General features: G+C 47.3%; 1 protein-coding gene and 1 long non-coding RNA gene across 2 annotated transcripts; one reads left to right on the top strand and one right to left on the bottom strand.

Annotated features, from left to right (window-relative positions):
* Positions 1–4,603: 4,603 nt before the first annotated feature.
* On the bottom strand, positions 4,604–16,305 carry LOC140593849 (uncharacterized). Its single transcript, XR_011994186.1, has 5 exons — positions 16,131–16,305; positions 15,633–15,748; positions 9,726–9,849; positions 9,293–9,332; positions 4,604–8,602 (listed from the first exon to the last, which is right to left on the bottom strand). It is a non-coding gene; the product is annotated as an uncharacterized lncRNA (long non-coding RNA).
* Positions 16,306–17,315: 1,010 nt separating this feature from the next.
* HAND2 (heart and neural crest derivatives expressed 2) lies at positions 17,316–20,144 on the top strand. The gene is made up of 2 exons (XM_026017536.2): positions 17,316–17,934; positions 19,252–20,144. The coding sequence occupies exons 1-2, from the start codon at positions 17,380–17,382 to the stop codon at positions 19,348–19,350; spliced, it is 654 nt and encodes a 217-aa protein (XP_025873321.1). The 5' UTR covers positions 17,316–17,379; the 3' UTR covers positions 19,351–20,144.
* The last annotated feature ends 638 nt before the right edge of the window (positions 20,145–20,782 follow it).

A 20,782-nucleotide genomic window follows, 5' to 3' on the forward strand; every position in this document is an offset into this window, starting at 1 on the left:
TTCTCTTTCACGCCCACTGCTCCTTAACCTCTAGTAACCACTAACCTTTCCTTCATTTCTATGATTTTGTCATTTCAAGAATGTTATATAAATGGAAATATATAGTCTATAATTTGTCTTTGTTAGTTTTTTTTTTTTTAACCCAGCGTTAATTCTCTGGAGATTCATTCAGGTTGTTGCTCTTATCAATAAGCTATTCCTTTTTTATTGCTGAACAGTATTCCACCAGAATGATGTACTATACTTACCAATACATGCTTAACTGTTAACACAATGATTAACAGTTTGTCTCTAGTGAAGGACCTGTGAGTTGTCTTCAGTTTAGGGCTATTATGAATAAGCTGCAATAAGCATTCATGTACAGGTTTCCATGCAAGCTTAGGTCTTCATTTATCTGAGAAAAATGCTCAGGAGTGCAGTTGCTAAGTCACATGGTAGTTACACATTTACTTTTTAGGAAACTTCCAGACTGTCTTCCAGGCTGGCTGGACTACTTTACGTTCCCACCAGCAGTGCCTTAGTGATCCAGTTTCTCTGCAACCTTGCTAGCATTTGGTGTTGTCATTGTTGATTTTTAGCCAAAGCCAAAGATCCGATTAGGGACAAAAGTTGCTCACCAGACTTTCAAATATTTTCTTAAAGATTTTATTTATTTATTCATGAGAGACACAGAGAGAGAGGCACAGACATAGGCAGAGGGAGAAGCAGGCTCCCTGCGGGGACCCCAATGCAGGACTTGATCCCAGGACCCCCAGGATCACGCCCTGAGCTGAAGGTAAACGCTCAACTGCTGAGCCACCCAGGCATCCCCAGATTTTCAAACTTAACATATGTTGTTATTTTAACATTACCTGGATACCGAAAATGTATATATTTTTAATGTCAGCTCTCTTTGGTTTAAACCCCACAACCTAAAATCTGTATGCTTTAGACAAATTGCTTTAACACCTCTGAACTTCAACTTCCATGTATGTAAAAACCTACCCCTTGAAGTAAAGAACTATATTAAAGGAACAATGTGTGTAGAGAGCACTGGGCAAAATCAGTCCTCAACAAATGCTAATTCCTTTCCTCTGCATTACTCCATTTGATCTTTGTATATTCTAGTGCAGGTGCTTCCTCTTAATCCCCTCTTCCCCAGCACAACTTAGAACCATTGCTTCTCTTCAGTCCTGTCATTCCCTCTCTCAGTTCAGACAAATATGAATACAGTTTAAAAATTCAGTTAAGGGACGCCTGGGTGGCTCAGTGGTTGAGTGTCTGCCTTCAACTCAGGGCATGATCCTGGTCCAGGTACAGAGTCCTGCATCAGGCTCCCTGTGGGGAGCCTGCTTCTCTCTCTGCCTATGTCTCTGGCTTGCTCACTCTCTCTGTCTATCATGAATAATAAATAAAATCTTTAAAAAAAAAAAAAAGAAAGAAAGAAAGAAAGAAAGAAAAGAAAGCAAGCTCAAACACAGCTCTGCCTCCTACCACCTGTGTAAACTTGGGCAATTATTTCACTTCTCCAGTCAATGCCTCTGATGGTTCATCTCTTCTATCTTCAGAATGGACAGAATCAGACCTGCTTTACCACCCCTACAAAGCTGCTAAGTTCAAATGACAGAAACAGTTGATAGTGATTTGTAAACAGTGGAAAGCTACACAGAATAAGGCAAATTATAGAAAACAAAGTCCAGGGACACCTGGGTAGCTCAGTGGTTGAATGTATGCCTTCAGCTCAGGGCATGATCCCGGGGTCCTGGGATCAAATCCCACATCAGGCTCCTACTTCCTGTGCTTCTCATACTGCCTGTGTCTCTGCATCTCTGAGTGTGTCATAAATAAATAAATAAATAAATAAATAAATAAGACAAAGTCAAGTGCACCCAAGGGTCCCATTCATTCTGCTATAGACCTTCAAGGGAGAGAAATGCCAGGTACCATAATGATACCTGAGTCTGGGACTATGGTGCCCGAAGAATCAAGTACAAGAAGACCACATTAGAAATTCTCTTCATATTTGTTTTCACGTAAACACTCAGAAATGAGTTCACCAACACCCCAACTTGGTCCTAGTCAAGTTGTCTGAGGCACATATGGGATCCTCAGGGAAGAAGGAGATCGCAGCTGCGGAAGGGTTGACGATGGGCCCTGCAGGAGTATGGGTAGATCAAGACATGTTATGGCTTATCTGGCTCAGTTAAGTGGAAGTAGATGATGTAATCCAGGTTTTTTTTAAAGATTTTATTCACTTATTCATGAAAGACAGAGAGAGAGAGGCAGAGACACAGGCAGAGGGAGAAGCAGGCTCCATGCAGGGAGCCCGATGTGGGACTCCATCCCAGGTCTCCAGGATCAGGCACTGGACTGAAGGAGGTGCTAAACCGCTGAGCCACCCGGGCTGCCCTGTAATCCAGTTTTACTTAAACTAACCCTCACCAAATGGACACAGGTCTTTACAAATAGCCCTACAACGAACCTTAGAGTAAAAGATCAATCAAATACAGGCATAAACCGTCAAGAAAATGGCAGACTGACTCTGTTTTTCCTACTAGAGACTTTAGTCAGCCACAAAACCAGACAGAAACATTGATAACACAAATCAGAGAGTAAGTCAACCAAAGTGTTTTTAAGTGACCAAGACCAATTAAAACGTGGATTTGCATCCATTGCTGCTGATAACTGAGTTTATCTCACCTGAAAATATTTAAACCAATTGTTTAAGCCTTCATCTTGCCCTTTTTTAGCTTATTTTTTGCAAGTATATACTACATCAGTAAAGTGGTGCAGATTTATAATTTGCAAATAAATATATACTTAAAATGTCTTACTGTTGGAGTGCACAATTAAAACAATGAGGAGACCATTGTCCTAGTGGATTTCATTTCTTTAATGTGTCATTTTCTTCAGTCTAGACCTTTGTGTCAGGCACCAACAGACCACACTACACATAGCCAAGATGGCATGAAACTAGACTTCTGCTGCCAATCTGCCAGGTTGCTATCACCAGAACCATCTCCCCATACCTTTCTAGAATCTCTAAAGACAGACAGCAGCCATTGCCTTTACCCTGTCAACATCAAGGTCTGGAAGCCAATGTAGGCTTCTCCTACAAATCACCATGAAATCTGTGGGCAATGAACATCCCCACGCCTACTGGCTCTCAGGAAGGGAACTGTGGCTTGCCACTTTTTAATGCTACAGAGCTGTGCCGAAGAGAAGAGCTACTGTTTATCAAGCATTTACTCTATGCCAGACCCTCAACTGAGAGCCTTGTGGGAATCATCTCAAAAAAATGTTCACGATATTGTAACAGTCTACAATTATTATTCACCTGTAGACATGGTAACTGAAGCAGAGAATAGTGATTTTTCCCAAGATCACATGCAGATATGTGCTGTAGTCAGTATTCAAAACTGTGCCTCTCACTCCAGAGACTTGCTTTTAATCACTACATTATGCTGCTATTATGCATACTATACTACATGCATAGTACCGCTTTATTTCCATGTATTATGATGATGATTTCTTAATAATACAATATCCTCAAAATTAATTTTTAAAATTTGGCATATTTCAAATGTGACTTTGTTTCATCTTGGGATCAAATATTTGCCAGAACACATCACTGATCTCATAATAAGCGTCAAAATAAATTACAATTAGATTTACAGGGATTACTTTTACAGATTTTTAAAAATGTATCTTACAACTATTGATAAAACGACTTTAGAGTCTTTCTGACATGAAGCAGAGCATACACAATAACACAATAAAATGTATATGGATTACAACTTAAATCTATCTGAGATTATAAACTAAAACTAGTATTTAAGGCAATGAGAAAAATTCAGTGCCTGATCCAGTCATTTTCACATATTCATATAGCTAGCAATGAGAACAAAACACAGGAACAGCTGAATGAACTTTTCAATCATTAATGCAGCTATACTAATGCCATGTGATATTAAAGTATTTAAGGAGAGAAAAGCCCATCCGGTTGCAGCCACTCTTAATTCTGTGGCCTTTTTTGGGGTGGGGGGTGGAGAGAGAGAAAGCATGAGCAGGGGAGAGGGGCAGAAGAAGAGGAAGAAGCAGACTCCCAGATGAGCAGGGAGTTCAATGCGGGGCTGGGTCCCAGGACCCTGAGATAGTGACCTGAGCCAAAGGCGGATGCTTAACCAACTGAGCCACCCACATGTCCCTCTGTAACTTTTAGTAAAATATAGCAAGTGGAAATGTGGCAGGGATAGGGGCTGGGGCAGTGGGGTGGAAAAGGCAATGTTCTTCTGAAAGCAAGTTCCCCTATAGGATTGTGTTCCTTTGCCTCTGTATGCCGAGGACCCTAGGGGTTCTCTTCTCACATATCCTCATTACAAATACCTAGGTCATGATTTAAAAACACTATAATTTACAAAGTGCAGCCCATACCTCACAGACTCAAATACTGCTTTGTTACCATGACTGTTTTACCTTTGATGAGCCATCATATTTATCTTTACAAACACTTCATTAAATATCAGTGTGTCAGAAAAAAGAGAAGTTCAGCATTCAAACAACTAGGCACTTCAACAGCCCATATATAATGTATATTTGTAATAAAGCAAAAATAGTCACTTGATTAGATTCTGTAATTTTATTGCTGACATCATCTTTACTTGAATAGCAAAAGACGCATAGAACTTAACAATGTTTGGAAAAACCGAAAGAATTACTAGGAATGGAAGGAGGCAGTTTCTTGCTTTATTTATCCCAGAATAATAACAAAGTTCCCTGGTGTGTTCCTGAAAAAAAGTTGTTGTTTTTTTTAAAATTTTTTTCTCAGCAAGTCAGAGTTTACGTAAATTATCTCATGGATATACTTCACTGGTTTGAAAATTCATTGCTTGTTGCCATGTATTCATTTATCATGAGGTTCTTTTTTGACATGTACTCATTTAGAAAGGACAATGGTACAACGGATTAAAAGTCATTATATATTTTTTAAGATTTTATTTATTTATGTGAAAGAGTGTATGACAGAAGGAGGAAGAGCACAGAGAGAGAGAGGGAGAAGCAGACTCCCCACTCAGCAGGAAGCCCGACTTGGGACTGGATCCCAGGACCTGGAGATCATGTCCTGAGCTGAAGGCACTCAACCAAATGAGCCACCCAGGCACCCCTAAAATTCATTATATTTTAAACTAATACGTAAAAATCATGGAAGCTACCATTTTCCCATATTCAAGAATTTACATATATTTCCTTGTTTGGGCTTCTTCATCTAGTGAAAAATCTATTTTAAAAATCACTGGATTGAAGAAAACAAAAACAACTCTGACTATATGGATCCAATTCATCACTCTCCTGTTTATAGACAAAGAGCCAGATCCTGCCTAAGGAAATTGTCTTTTTCAGATTTTATGTTTCTGCATTCCTTCTGTCTTATATTTTTCATCCTCTTCTTTCAGTCGTCACTTCATAACTGTAGTTAGAAAAAGCACTCGCTCATTTTCCCTGATTTCACATTTGAACAGAATTTCTTTTAGATGGACCACAAACAATCTCATAGGAAAAAACGCCATTTTCTGATAGATTCTGTAAAGGGTAAGCAGTCTGTCCACCACACTGTCCATTTGTCACTCCACACAAATAGGGAATCCTATTACCTACAAAGGTATTAAGAAAGTGCTCCCAGCTGAAAGCATTTATCCAATTCCAATTGTTGTTTGGAAGTCTAAAATACTAAGAGTGGTACTGTTCCAGGAGCTACTGTTTAAAACAATGCAATGCCTGTTTAGAGAGAAAAATCAGTACTTGAAAATCTGAGTTGGTTTAAAAAATAATAACTGTGCATCCAAAAAAGAATTCTTAAAGAAACATTTATATGCCAGGCACATGTTTTTAATTTTAATAACATTGGCTTACCTAAATAAATATGTAGAACCTAATAATTGTTCTCTATATTTTGATATTTTTGTATATTATTCTATTTCAGTGAGTTTGCAGAGAAGCTAATGGATAAATGTTGAAAAAATATGTATCTGTCAGTACAAAGTTGTGGTTTACAGATACTGCAAAATGCTGTCTTGAAAAAAAATTGTTAAAAAGTAATTGAAAACTGCTCTGATTTTAAGAGAAATGAATGTAGCCATATCCTTATAGGATAATGCCAGATAAAAAGTAATCGTGTTCCCTTTACAATTGTGTTTGTTGGCGTTTATATAAGAATAATAATGCTCTAAGGTTATTTTCATAGTTGTTCACTTAACATGAGATTAACATCAAAATCTTCATAATTATCTGAGATCACCCATTTGAAAGTAGTGTGGTAAAACATGTTAATGATTAAGACACTAGCAGTTTTAATACTAAACAGATTAACACACATGAAAGTAATATTATAATTTGTGCATTGAATAATATGCCAGACCAATTTTTTTGGTGAAGAGAGAATTCTCATGAAATGGTACCTTTTCTAGCTACTGCTTCCTATTTCTTGAAAGATATTCATGGGTGTACATGACATATGAAAGTGAAATATTATTCTGTGGCTTTGACATTGCACAATTTTATGAAACCATTATTTCAGAGGTTTGCTTTAAATAAAATTGAGAGCCAAAATGTTACAATAGGAGTGTAATCCAGAAGAATGAAGCTACAATCCAGGTGGGATTATAAACACCCCCCCCCAAAAAAATGTAAAACTTAAAAGAGATTGTTAATTGACTAGAACAGCTATGAATTTATTTTATGACCGCCAGCAAACAAATGTAGGGCCATCCACACCTCCACATTTTTAAATAATAAAGAATCATATTTTAATATGTACCCCAGAGTCTCATAAAAATATTTCTCTGCCTCAACTTTCTCACCTCCATCAGAAGTCAACATGAGAGGAAAATGGGTAGTCATTTATAAGGTAATATGAAATCATAAAATAATGACCCAAGCCATGCCCACCTTTCCTGAATCAGTGTGAAAAATAAGGTTCATATCCCAGACCTAATTATTCCAAAATCCTTGTTGCTTTTGCAGATACGGGTTAGGGTGCAGTGTGAAATCTTAAAAACCAAATTGAATATAACAAATGCAGGTGCCTCCCACCCCCCCCACGCCCGCCCCAGACACGAAGACGGTGCGTTAAAAGACAGTATCTGTGTAACCTCAGCTATGCCTGAGAGGGGGGTGCGGGCGTGAGGATTTAAATCACGTTGTTTCCACTTCTGCAGAGAAAATCCATAAAAAGAGATTTATTATCATATTTTCTTTTTGAAATGTATTTGTTTTTGACTTTAGAAGTGCTCCTCAGTACTGAGCAGAGTAAATATTACAATTTTGTTAAACAGCAGCCAAGATTTAATTGTCTGTGAAATACAAGGCTTAGGACCTGATGCGAGTTAACTACTGTTCTGCTGATAGAAACTAGGCTGGCCTGCGCGGTGACCGAACCACCCGGAGCAGATTTACACAAAAGAGCCATCGCGCAAGAATTGAGGGAGAGCAGTGGGGGCAGCCTCGGGCCGGCGGGAGCCCATCCACAGGGCTGGGAGCTTCATGCTCCCTGCAGCAGATTTAAAGTGACTCCGTACAAAAAGTCAAACAAGAATAAGCAGCCATGGAAAACACAACAAATCATGCCAGCAGTTTAACAGCGGGAAAGAAGGGGGAAGCAGGAACCGCTAACAAATACTGCAGAAAGATGTAATGGAGATGGAAGTGAGGGGACAAGGAAGAGAGGAGAGAGGATGCGAGAGCCTCGCACATTTGATCATTGCCGCGTACATCCCAGTGGTTCCGCCAGGAGCCGGGTCGTCCGTCCGCCCCGCGCCCCCGCGCCCTCTGCGCGCGGGTGCAGGGCGCCCCGCCGCTCTCCCGCCGCTCCCGCCGCCACCTCCTCCCCGCGCGGCTCCGCGGGGCGCCTCCTCCACCGCCCAGGGCGCAGCGGAGCGGGCGCGCGGCTGCAGATCTGCCCCGATGGCACCGCAGCCACAAGCCAACCCGTAATTGCAAAGCAAACAAGGCTGAAATATTGGATCGGTCTCAATCGTGACAAGATCTACGCTTTTGCCGCCAATTTGTTTGTGCAGCTCTATTTAAAGGCACTTGATTGAGGAAATGTTGCAAATAGCGGTGAGGGTTTCCCTAATGAGACCTCGGGAGGGAGCGGCGGCCTTCGCCCCGCGGCCGAGGGCTCCGGATTGGGGCGGGGGGCGAAGGGGGGAGGCATGGGGGGGGAGGGAAAAGGGCGCGGTTAACCCCTTCCTGCCCGCCTCGGGCGGAAAGTCCTCGGAGACCAGCTAGGGGGAGCTGGGGGGGTCCATCCCGCCCGGGAGCGGCGACCTCCCCCGGTCCGAGCTGCGGGGCAGCGGCCTCACCGGTGCCGGGCACCGACAGGTGGGTGGGGATCAAAAGGATAACTCAACCGGGATGCAGGGGGCGGCCGCACCCCCTGCCACCCCCACCCCAGCTTTCCCGGCGGCCGCCGCAGCCCGCATCACCCCCCGGCGCCCAGGTCCCGGGAGGCCTGAGGGCCCCCCCACCTCCGCGGAGCAGCGGGCGGCTCGGCTCGGGGCACCGAGGCCAGTGGTGCGGTCCGCCGCCGCGCGGCCCCTCGCCGTCGGGCCGGGGCTCCAGGAGGCTGTCAGGGAGGGGAAGAGGCAGGAAGAGAAAATACATGAATATTTATTGAGCGCGTCAGGCGCCCCGCTCTCGGGCTCATCTTGATCTCATTTAATCCCCCCACACGCACCCTCCAGTTCGGGATCATTAACCCATTGTTCAGATGAAGGCACCAAGGCTGAGAGAGCCGGGCGGCCTTGCCTGAGATCCCGCCGCCCGTGCCTGGGTGCCCCTAGTCCGCCCTGCCCAGCTCTGACTCCGGAGCTCAGGTTGTGGGCAGGGGCCACGCGGGGAGGCCAGGCCCCGCCCGGGTTTCCCCCCCTCGGAGTCCATATGCGCTCAGCAGACCCACTGCCCCCGGGATCCATCCCAAGGAAGCCTTCCCTCCCCGGTTCTCCCGTGGGCTTGGAAGTGAAGGTCTGTTCCCTGTTGAGACGTCCACCTCCCCTACTAGCTCGAGTCACTTTCAAAATAAAGAAAATAAATCCGGTTGCAGTTGAGGTATGGGAATGCACCCAGCTCTAAGTCATCCCTTTTACACAAGCTGTTTAGTCCCCTACTGGGTACAATGCATTGACTGGGGGCTCAAGGAACCCACAGCCGCCAGAAGTTAAAGGTATGTGCCCAGCGATCTAGCAGAGAGAATATGAGGAGGTGCCTCAGAAAGGGGGGACTTGATTTGGAGGAGCAGAGAGAAGGAAAGCAATACCTGCACAGGCTTCCTGGAGGAGGCGGCATTTAAACTGGGCCTAGAAGAAACATTTAAAAAGAGAGAAAGATGGATTGTTTGCCAGCTATGCTGGCAAGTCAAGGAATGCCAGACAGATGGTTGAGGACAATCTGGTAGTCACACTGTCACAACCTGCTGCCATCTCCCGGCTGCCCCTCTAACTTGGAGAACTAGGAGTTGATTAAGCCCTGAGCTTAATCCAGTTCCAGTCTCTTTTAGGATTGAAAACCCAGGGCTTGGAGATGACACCAGTAGCTAAATCTTGACCCTTCCGGAACCCTGGACTTGGGCCAAAAGGACTGGGCAAAGACAGGGCAGGAAAATAGCACCAAGGATGCTCTCACCAGAGTTCTGCACAATTAGAGTCACACATTCCTGAGTTTTTCTTAGAGGGACCTGGTCAGAGATGTACCTTGGCCAATCTGAAGTCTGTCTTTCTGGAGTCACAAGCAGATGTAGGCTGGGAAAATGAAGGCCCCCAGAGGGCAGAGGAGGACTGGTTTCAGCTGTACTTCCCGGAGAATGATCTGCACCTTCTGTCAGCAAAACAAAAAAGCATCAGTCATACCGATTTAGTGAACCATCTAAATGCGCTCTGAATGGAATTTTGCTTTTCCTTTTTTGTATGCAACCGATTCCTTCTTTTGAAGTTGGATGCTTCGCAAGCAGAATGCGATTCCCATTTTTTGTTCCTCGAGGGTTTGGCCTGTGTTAACTTAAGTGGGCACTCATACAAGTACTCAAAAGAAAGCCATTCTTTTCTGGAAAATAGAACAAAGTAGCGCCTCTCCTATCCTGGTGCAGATATATAATCTGTAACAACAAATTAGCCTCCTGGTGCTGCGCATTTCCAACAAGCATCCTGCCTTCTCTGTTTATATTATAACTTCTCTGCCTGCAATTATTTTTATTTTAATTTTCTGTCACTTTAACAGAAACCAGAGCCTTTTCTTCTAATGTTTTGTACACAACATGTTCATTTTGATAAGATGTTCTTTCCTATCCTCTTTTAGCTTGCCTTTCCTTGTTTAGAGTTCTGTATCAGGAGTTTCTAATATTTCTCCCTCTCTCTTTTTTTTCAAGAACTTGTCCCTGTCTTGCTTTATTTGTTTGTGTGAAATTTAGTTTGAAAGGAGATCAGAGAGAGCAGGAGGGGTTTGTAATAAGAGAATGACCGAATGACCCAAAGGCTGATTATCTATCATTAACTGGAGACTCGGTGTACCCAAATTACCAGGGGGACCTCAGTCGCCGGATCCTTACCCAGCCAGAAAGGCAAGTGTGGAATGCACACACTGAAACAGGCTCGTGGCATTGCAAACGAAGACACTCCGCTCACACGTTTTCTTAAAGAGGTTTCCCTCAAAACCCAACTCAGGATCAGTGGACAAATTTATTAGATTGTGACATGTTGTACACAGGTAAAATTCTTGCTGAAAGACTAACTTTAACATTCTTGTAACTAACATTTTTGTGTTGTTTCATTAGAAGCAAAATTGCAGTTAATTGTCTAAGCTCCAGAGAATATTGAGAAATCAAGCCAAGCTGCTTTTGATCTGCTCATGCTGCTAAACCTAAGCCTTGTAAAAATCGAGGTTTGCCATTAATATTGACAATAAAAGGGTTTCTTTTTGTTAACCTGAAACCCAACCATCCTGGCTCAAGTCCCCTGTCTAGGAGCAAAGGCCCTAGAATAAAGTAGAAAGATTGGAAGAAACTGCCAGGGCTAAAAAAAAAAAAAAAAAGCCCTACATGAATTTGCAAAGGAGGCTTCAGAGCAAGACATCCTGGGAATGTGAGCAACCCTGCAGTTAGAACCAGGAATGCACAGGGGGCTCAAGTCACAAACAAAACTTCCCGTCACTTCAATGGCTTGTCTAAAGTTCCACATTTTAAGTTGCCATTTGCTTTTGTATTTTATTCTGAATCCCAGACTGTACTGTAGACTGGTCAAAGTTAACTACTACTTATTTTTCCATAGACGGGGTTTGCAAAATTACAATTACTTCCTCATCTGACTGTTGAATGCTTTCTCTCTGGCTTGGAAGAAAATGTTGCCAGTGTGTATGTAATTTGCTTGAAACAAAGTAGTTCACATAAATCCCATGGGATGCATTTTCTCATGCCACTTTTGCTCTATTTTATTAGAAACTAGCAATGACCAGATCTACCTTACTTCTAAAGACAAGTATAACAACATTAATAATACCTCCCATGTACACACCGTGCTGCTTCTAGAGTGGCCCTTTTGCATACATTAACTTTTGTTCTCTTTAGTCTGAGTAAGTATTTTAGCTTTACGGACAGGCTTGGATACCTGGCCAGGTATCTCATTCTCCCTGACCAGTGAAAACCTTCCAAAACAGCACATCTGCCACTTAATATGAAGATCTGGTCATTGATTATTTGAAGGAAATGCAAATTCCTACCTTAATATCCACAGTAGTGGATATTAAGATTTTTCTTACACGTTATACATCTTAAACTTGCACGGTGTTGTATGTCGATCATATCTCAATTTTTTTCTTAAAGGACTAAAAGATAAACCAGTTTCTTATTCTTCACCAGTTTCAGATTCAGTGACATCAAAAAAAAAAAAAAAAAACTCAGAAATCCAAGCATTGCTTAAAGGTAAATTACAAGGGAGGGAAGGAAAAAAGGAGGGAAGGTGGGAAAGAGGGAAGGACAGGGACAGAAGGAAGGGGAAAGAGAAAGAGGCTAAATGGGGTGGGGTGGAGGCACCAAGCAAGTCCCAATTTTCTCCACCAATTTAAATCTTTCCTAATCAAAACTGGACTTAAAAAAAAAAAATGCTGGACTGACGGAGTCCTAAGCAATCAAACCCTCCCTAGTCCTTGCAGCTAGTTCAGCCCCACCCCACCCCCATCTCCACAGCTCAGCTCTGGATGGGAAAGAGGAGGGAAGAGGGATCACTCTTCAAATACCCTACCCCCACTCTAAAATGCAAAAACAAAATGCTCAGAAATAAAACCTCCTAAGAGCCAAAGACAACTTTTCCTGTCCTTCCTTTTTGAAGCAGCCATCAGAGGTCAATCAAACTTGATTCTGTTTGTAAGAGTGTACTTTGAGCACCACTACATTTCTGGGGCCACTGTCACTCGCCACGTCGGTAGACAATTGTTTCTCAAAAGGCAACCCAGGAAGGGAGGGACAAGGGAACCTGAATTAGAAGGAGATGTCTTGCTGCCACTCCACTCCGACGACAACGTGCCTTGTTCCATGTGTCCTAAAGGTTCTGAGACCAAGGGGCTAGCATATAAAATGACTCAATCCCACTTTAGGCCAGACAAAATGCAAAGCTAAGGTGTCATAAGAAGCACCTTCCTTGGAGCAGGTAGGGCTGTGGTCACATCTTCAAGAACACATTACTTTCTCTGCCACCTCCTGGGTTTGATGTTCTTTCTGGAGAGTTCTTAACACATTCTGGGGCTTAGATAAGAGCATCATAGGTATTTAAAAGAATGCTCAGTCACTTCTACTATGTTGGTTAGGAAAATAAGGTAAAACGAGATTTGAAAAACGATGGAGGGAATTGAGCCATAATTCCCGTAAACATAAAATGTGTGTTTATGGCCCTCCGGCCTGGTTCTTTTCAGGTCCAGTTTATTTTGAGTTCTCATTGAGCAAAACACGAGATACAAACTGCCCTTGCCTTTGTAATAATAAATACCTCAAAAAGATCTGTATTTTCCCTAAAAACAGACTGAAGTTTTTTAAAAAAAATATTTAGTTTAAACCAGATTGATTTTAAAAGGAATATCTCACAAGACCAAAATGTTTGCAAGGGAGTGCTCAGCCTCTCCCATGCTCTTTGAGTCTTTTCCAGAGAAGGGGTGGGAGTTAAAGGAAGGAGCCAAGAGACATGGGCGCAAAATAAATTGTTGAACCCTGTTCAGTCTGTTTCTCTCTGGGCAGAGGTAATGCGCAGTACAGTGGGTATATCAGCAACTGCAGTGAAGACTGTGACATAATCACAGCATTTCTTCAGCCTGGGGTTGCCCACCTGGGTAAGATTGGTTGCCCATGGCTTCAGAAAAGGGGAGTCAAGTTAGCATATCCTCACTAGGTTTCCTCCTGCGTGCGGGCACCCAGGGTGGCCTAGAGCCTGCATCATCTCAGCTGCTTGGGCCCTTTGAATACTCAGAACATGTGCCCTTAGGGGGGCAGCGCACCACGCGCCGGAGTGCACACTCCTACAATCCCTGGGTTGACATCTAAGCTGGGAAACTTATCCTCCCCCCCCCCACCTTTCCTTTCCCACTTTTCCCCTCCATCACTATCCACCCCACCCCACCCCCAAAAGCCATGGGCCATCTAAACTGGGGGCACGCTTGAGACTTGAGATGGCGGCATCTGCCTCACAGCTTTCCAAAGCAGAGCCTAACCCAGCATGCCACCAGACCTGCAGCGGAATATACAAAAGAGGATACCAAGAGAAAAAAAAAAAAAAGTGGACTCATTTGGTTGTGCATTCAGCCAGTCTGGTCTCTGTGACAATAACTAACTAGGGTTCATCCCTTTGTGCCCTGCCTCCAAGCTGCCTTTCTAAGGCTGTAGTCCCTGGGCTTGGCTTTCTGAGCTACATGAAGCCCTAGACCCTCGCACAGCATTAATTAACTGATAATGACACTGTCAGTAAGGACTGATGCTCAGATTAGCATCTTTTACGACTTTTTTCTGTCCCATGTTCTCCATCTCTTTTATCACTTGCCATGATATCTGGGACCATGAAGAGATTTGCCCATTTTTGGTTTCAATTAAAAGAGCATGAGAAAGGCTGAAAGTGGTAAATTCTGATAGCTTCAACACTGAGGCTACTTGCTTCTGGTGGACACAGCATCTCAGTCCCCAGTTCAGCCTTCCGCCTAGCCTCTTCTTTCTTTCAATTTCCAAAACTCCCTCTGGGTCTGAAAGCAGCCTACCAACTGCTCCCTTATATTGCTATCTGTTCCCAGCCATATGTAGTGCAACCATTTTAAATTTGTCTACCTGCTTCCAAGGCCTAGATGTGTTCTTATAAACAGACTTTTTTTTTTTTTTAAGTATCAAATGTCAGAGGATTGAACTACCAGTATTTACACATTCAGAGTTTGCCTCCCTGGTGAAAATGTAAACAGAACCCCACTACACTACCTATATTCTTTCCTTGAAGAACAAGGTCTTTAAAACACTCCCGTTCATGCTAAAATTGCAGACCCATCCAAGTTGGGGGGGGGGGGTTGCAAGCTCTAGGTCGCTATTTTATTCCATGCCCGAATTGCACTTTACCAACAAATCTGATTTCAGCTTCTCCCCACATCCCATGCTCTGCCTTAAGACGCAATGCTGGGGGCATCCAAGAGAACTGACCCCATGCCCAGGGGACAGAAGGGACCCTGAATGGACTCCAGGACTGGGCTTGCTAGCCTATGCCGGTCTCTGAGTTCCCCTCTCCTACCACCTAGCCACCGCAAACCTAAAATGCATTTCTCGAGGCTGATGCCTTGGGCTGTAGAGGCTGGTGAAGCCCACCCTGAATCCCCTGCAGCAGAGGAGTTGGGGGCCCCCACCCTCCTTCTGTCCGCTAGCTCTGACCTTGCCTTCCATCCCCAACCACCGGCCTGTGGAAAGCGCCCCGCGCCCTGGGAAAGGACTGTCCCCGCGGAGTCCTTGGGTTGGGGCTCCCTTTGTGAGGTGGGGCTCCTTGTGAGGCCTGGGGCCTGTCTCTGCCTGCTTCCAAAGGACAATCCCCAAGGCGGAGTCAAGGGTCTCCTCCGGGTGACCCCAGCCAGGCCCAGCCAAGAGTCCCAGGCCGCCAGGGCCCGCGTGGTCTCCTCTCCACTCTGCCCTGGGCTACCTCTAATTTAGGGCCCGCAGGGTCCCGCTTGACACCCTCACCCGCACCCAATTCCATCAGGCCCCGACCTCCTCGAAACAAGGGGTCTCCCTTCCACTCGCTGCCAAGCCGGGGATGTTCCAGCTGCTGCCTCCGTCCATCCCTGCCCCGGCCTCTTTCCGGCTTTCCCAAAATGCTCACGCCACGAGGGCGCCTCGGCCCGCTGACTCACAAGCGGAGATCCACTTTCCGTTATAATGCGTTCAAGATCACCGGGGCCAGCAGTCTAAACATCCACGAGCCGTCCTCCCGGTCCGCCTCTTAAACTGCTGTTTAATGGTTCCCCTCCGATAACTAAACCTGCCTTCCACAGATGCCCGCTTTTATGGGAGACGCAGGAATGCACGGATATATTTATATGTTTGTTCATAAAAACTGGAAAATAAGCTCTGAACACGCTGTAAAAAATATTCAGTTACTTACCAAACAGGCCAGTGAAACCAGGGGGACACCGATGCCGGCCACGCCACCAGTTCGGGGAATCGAGGTTGCCTGCGCTCTGCAATCGCCCAGGGTCGTCGTCGCCGGGGCTGGTGTCCCTGAAGAGTATGGAAATAAGGGTATTTACAGGGGGCTTGAACGTTCGTCCGGCGGCCTCAACCGCGATCCTCAAAAGCAACGTGGGTCACCGGAGCGACCTCAGAGGCCCGGGCCGGGGTAAGGCGGTGGGTAAGCAGGGAGACGCGCGAGTGTCGCGGTGCCCAGGTCGCAGCGCAGCCCTCCCCCCGCCCGCCGCCCCTCTGCTCTCGCCCCCGCCCCACCCCGCACAGAAAAGGCACCGCGCCGCCTGCTTATGTTCTTGCCTCGGTCACCTACACAAACACTTACAAAAGACATATCTAAGTCCCCTCCACCTCTTTTTTTTTTTTTTTTTTGTTCCTTTTTCTTAAACCAGAAAAGAAAGCAGAAGTGATACCATACCTGGTTTGAGATTCTTCAAGATTTGAGACTTGGGGGGGGGGGCGGATAATTTAATAGTAAAGCATCTGCTAAACACTTGCATTAACCTCTGACTGATAAAAAAGTTTTTTTAACCCGCCCCCCCCCCCCCACACCAGTTTTAATTATCTCATGGTGGTGAAGGGGCAGCCAATCCTGGAAGAGGACTTCGACAATTAGCAACGAGAACATCAAAAAGTTTTATTGCGGAGAGCGAGAGGCACCGCCCCTGCCGCCCCGGGATTGGCGTGAGGAGCCTCTGACGACATATATTAACCCGAGCAGCCCTAAAGATGTAGCTGTACATGGAGATCTTGCTGGGGAAATCCGCTTGCTCCCCTCACGGCGTCCAGGCCCGGAGGACCGCCGCCGCCGCCGCCCGGGAGCCCCCGCGGCCACCGCGCAGACCCCCGAGAACCCGCGCCGCCGCCTCCGCGCCCCGGGGCGCCTGCAGGGCCCCAGGTCCTTCCCCTGAAAGAAGGAGAGGATCTGAGAAAATGGATGCAATGAGACCTCTCTGAAAACCCTCCGAGGGAGCCCGAGAGGAGTGAGGACACGTTACCCGCTGCTAAAATCACGTTCAAGGACCAAAACAACAACAACCAAAAATTTCATTAAAACAATAAGCGCCCAAGAACCCAGACCGGGCTGGTGGGGGGAGGGGAAGGGGCGGGAAGGGGAGGGTCGCATGGAGGTAGCAGCTTCGCAGTGAGCAGCCGACCCCGCCGCCTCCCTGCAGAGCCGGGCCGGCTCCTCCGACCGTGGCTCGGACTCGCCCCGGGACTCCCGAGCCAGCCTCGGTGCCAGGATCGCGGCCGCGGCGCAGCCCGGCGCCTCCGCCAAGCAGCCCCGCGGGAGCCCGGGCACCTTTGCATGAGCACGAGCGGCTTGTGCCTCCGCGCAGCGGCCCGGGGAGCAGGAGCCGGCGCGCGGGCCGGGGAGCCCGGCGGGAGTCGGCGGCGGCCGGGGGCGCACGGTGCCGGGACCAGCTCGCCGCGCCCTATGGGGAGCCGGAGGCCGCGGGGCTGCTGAGGCGGGCCCGGCGGGCCAGGCGCGGGGTCGGGGCCCGGGCTGCAGCAGCCCCCTCTGCGGCTGCCGGGCCGGCCCGGGCGCCCGAGGGCTGGGGGGCGGGGGGTGGGGGAGGCCGCCCGGCGCCGAAGCGGGGGCCCGGGCCGAGGGCGCGGCGGGGCTGCGCGCGCGCTGGGGCGCGTGGAGGGGCGCGGAGGGCGATATGAGTCTGGTGGGGGGCTTCCCCCACCACCCGGTGGTGCACCATGAGGGCTACCCGTTCGCCGCCGCCGCCGCCGCCGCCGCCGCCGCCGCCGCCAGCCGCTGCAGCCACGAGGAGAACCCCTACTTCCATGGCTGGCTCATCGGCCACCCCGAGATGTCGCCCCCCGACTACAGCATGGCCCTGTCCTACAGCCCCGAGTACGCCAGCGGCGCCGCCGGCCTGGACCACTCCCATTACGGGGGGGTGCCGCCGGGCGCCGGGCCCCCGGGCCTAGGGGGGCCGCGCCCGGTGAAGCGCCGGGGCACCGCTAACCGCAAGGAGAGGCGCAGGACTCAGAGCATCAACAGCGCCTTCGCCGAACTGCGCGAGTGTATCCCCAACGTGCCCGCCGACACCAAACTCTCCAAGATCAAGACGCTGCGCTTGGCCACCAGCTACATCGCCTACCTCATGGACCTGCTGGCCAAGGACGACCAGAATGGCGAGGCGGAGGCCTTCAAGGCGGAGATCAAGAAGACAGATGTGAAGGAGGAGAAGAGGAAGAAGGAGCTGGTCAGTACCGAGGGGCAGGGGGGAGAGGGGGTGCGGGTTCGGGGGACCGGAGCTACGGGGATCTTTCCAAGTGGGCTGAGCAGTGCCGTCCCTCGGTCTTGGGCTGCATCCTCACCACGGTTGTTTAAACCGGGTTGTGGAAAGGATGGTTTCCCGAGAAGCTGAAGAGATGGGTGAGGTTGCAAGCAGGAGGAGGAGGAGGAGGTTAGGAGGGATGCTTCGCGCTGGGGATCTTCCCTCTGGGTTATCGCTGTTGCTCCAGCACCTCGGGCGTGCTTCTCCGACCCAGGGCCCCCGCTGATCTTCTGACTGCACTGGTGCAATCGTTCTATGTCCCTTAGAGCCTTCATTTGGCCTCCTATCCTATCTTGCTTTCAGGTATTTCTAAAATAAATCGCCCAGAAGCGCTTGATTGCAATTATTGCACTATCGATCCCTTATCCCCTTCAGGAGAACCAGGCCACCACTGATTGTAAGAGAATTTTGTGGTGGTTCTCATTACAATGCTCCAAGACGTAAAGATAAACATAAAAATAAGTACTTTTAATATTAAAATGCAACTCCAATTTCTCTTTGGCCATGAGACTAAACTGTAACCTCCCAGATGAGGGTGCGTCGTGGCTATTTCTTGTTTTATTTGCTTGAGCATTTTAAGCCAAACAGTAAATACCAATATGGTCGTTGTTATTGTTGTTAACAGTAACACGGACCTATAACTGAAAATTAGTTTTCTCAAGTTCCTACCAAGTCCTCCGTAGGTCAGTGGTGTTCGCAGCAGGGCTGCTGTTTAGTTTTTCTTCTTTGGGGCCTGTGGCGCTTTAGCTGGTGCATAGTCGAGTGACCTCCCGAATAACGAGGGATTTTAAAGGCCTCGTTGGAGAGGCACTGCCGTGCTGGGGGCCGGGAGCCCCTCGCCTACCGGCCTGGTCCAAGGCACCAGGAATTTATCCCCACCTTCCCTAGAGCGCGAAGCTGGGATTACGAATGAAAACAGGGAGCCCCTACATCTGGAGTTAGAGAAAAGGCCCCAGCTCCTCCATAAAAGACTTGGAAACGGCTGGTTGTTTATAAGCCTGCCTATCCGGTAGTTGAGCGTCGCAGGCGCGTGGAGGCCTGGGCGGTAGCTAGGGCTGCGCAAACCTTTGTAGCTGTTTCTGCAGAGGCGAGGACTCGAAACCATCCCATATCTCTCATCCCCAACTCGATCTCTCACCATCTCCTTTTTTCCCCAGTAAGTGCGGGGGGGTGTCGCGGAACCAGGCCTCCTTTCTGAATTTCTCATTCCACCTTTCTCCCCTTCGTCTGTCCTCTGCCCAGAACGAAATCTTGAAAAGCACAGTAAGCAGCAACGACAAGAAAACCAAAGGCCGGACGGGCTGGCCGCAGCATGTCTGGGCCCTGGAGCTCAAGCAATGAGGAGGAGGAGGAGGAGGAGGAGGAGGAGGAGGAGGAGGAGGAGAGCGCGAAGGAGCCGGGGCCCAGGAGCCGGAAGCAGACCCAGGACTCCGGGCAAGCTCTCCAGGCTCCGCTCCGAGGACTTCATGCATTTGGAATCATCCGGTTTATTTATGTGCAATTTGCCTGCCCTCTCTTTGGCCCCCTTTGAGGCATCCGCTCCCCACTTCCCCCTCAAAAAAAAGTGGATATTTGAAGAAAAGCATTCCATATTTTAATATGAAGAGGACACTCCCGCGTGGTAAGGGATCCCGTCGTCTCCTAGATTCTCTATGTGTGAATGTTCCCTCCTGGCTGTGTAGACACCGGTGTTGCCCCCTCCCCACTTACCCAACCCCTTCCAGATAAAGACAGCAGACAATAGTGTGTATGTGAAGTGTATCTTTACTACTTGGCCTTTGGATATAAATATTCCTGGGGATTATAAAGTTTTATTTCAAAGCAGAAAACGGGGCCGCTAACAGTTCTGTTGAGGTCGGTATCTAGTGCTGTCTTTTCATCTGTGGTCGTTCCCTATTCGAAGATGTTTCCAACAGCTACTTGTTTTGTGCACTTCCGTCCTCTAAAACTAAGTGGAATTTAATTAATATTGAAGGTGTAAACGTTGTAAGTATTCAATAAACCACTGTGTGTTTTTTTTTTACAAAAACCCCAATCTTTTAATGGTTGATACCTCAAAAGAGTTTTGAAAACAAAACTGTTATACTTGTTTTCATAATATTTAAAATATTCAGAAGTAAACTAAATTATCGTGATTGCCTCTAACTTTATTTGAAAGAGTCAGTAGTTCCGATCAATCCTCAGCGGGAGCCGCAGCCCTCATTGGGAAGTGTCCTTGGTGAAAATCCTGGGACTTGGGCTCTACCCTAGTCCTGTCTCCTTCTGGCTCCCCTCCTTACCCCCAGCCCCAGAGGAGGCTGCGTGGTCAGTATTCGGAGGGTCTGGGGCCAAGAAAGGCCTTGGCAGTTCACTGGAAGGTGAAAAGGTGTCCTTGTTTTCACAAAATCAACCAAATGCCATTCTGTGGGGACTTCGGTTTTTGTTTGGGGAGCATGTTTTAGGTGGAGGAGATTTGAGGAGGATCCCAGGAGTTATTGCAGCGGCAGGAAATAGTCTACAGTTTTTAATTCAAAATGTAGGGCTTTCATCCGGGAAAAGAAAAAAGAGGGAAAGAGGAGGTTTTTATTTGTAGTCTCCATCAGGGTGATTCTCATCTGAGCCGGCCTTGGGAAGGGGCGAGCTTTTGGGGGAAAAAAAAGTCCATGATTAGGTAACAAGGAATTCTACGTCAAGTAAGAAATCGCGAACATGACCAAGGATTTAAAGGGGGGTGAAGGGGGGACTAGATTTACAAGGAGCTACAGGGAACTCAATATTAACTGCAGTGTCTGAA

Source organism: Vulpes vulpes, chromosome 9, assembly GCF_048418805.1.
Source record: "Vulpes vulpes isolate BD-2025 chromosome 9, VulVul3, whole genome shotgun sequence".
Lineage (NCBI taxonomy): Eukaryota > Metazoa > Chordata > Mammalia > Carnivora > Canidae > Vulpes > Vulpes vulpes.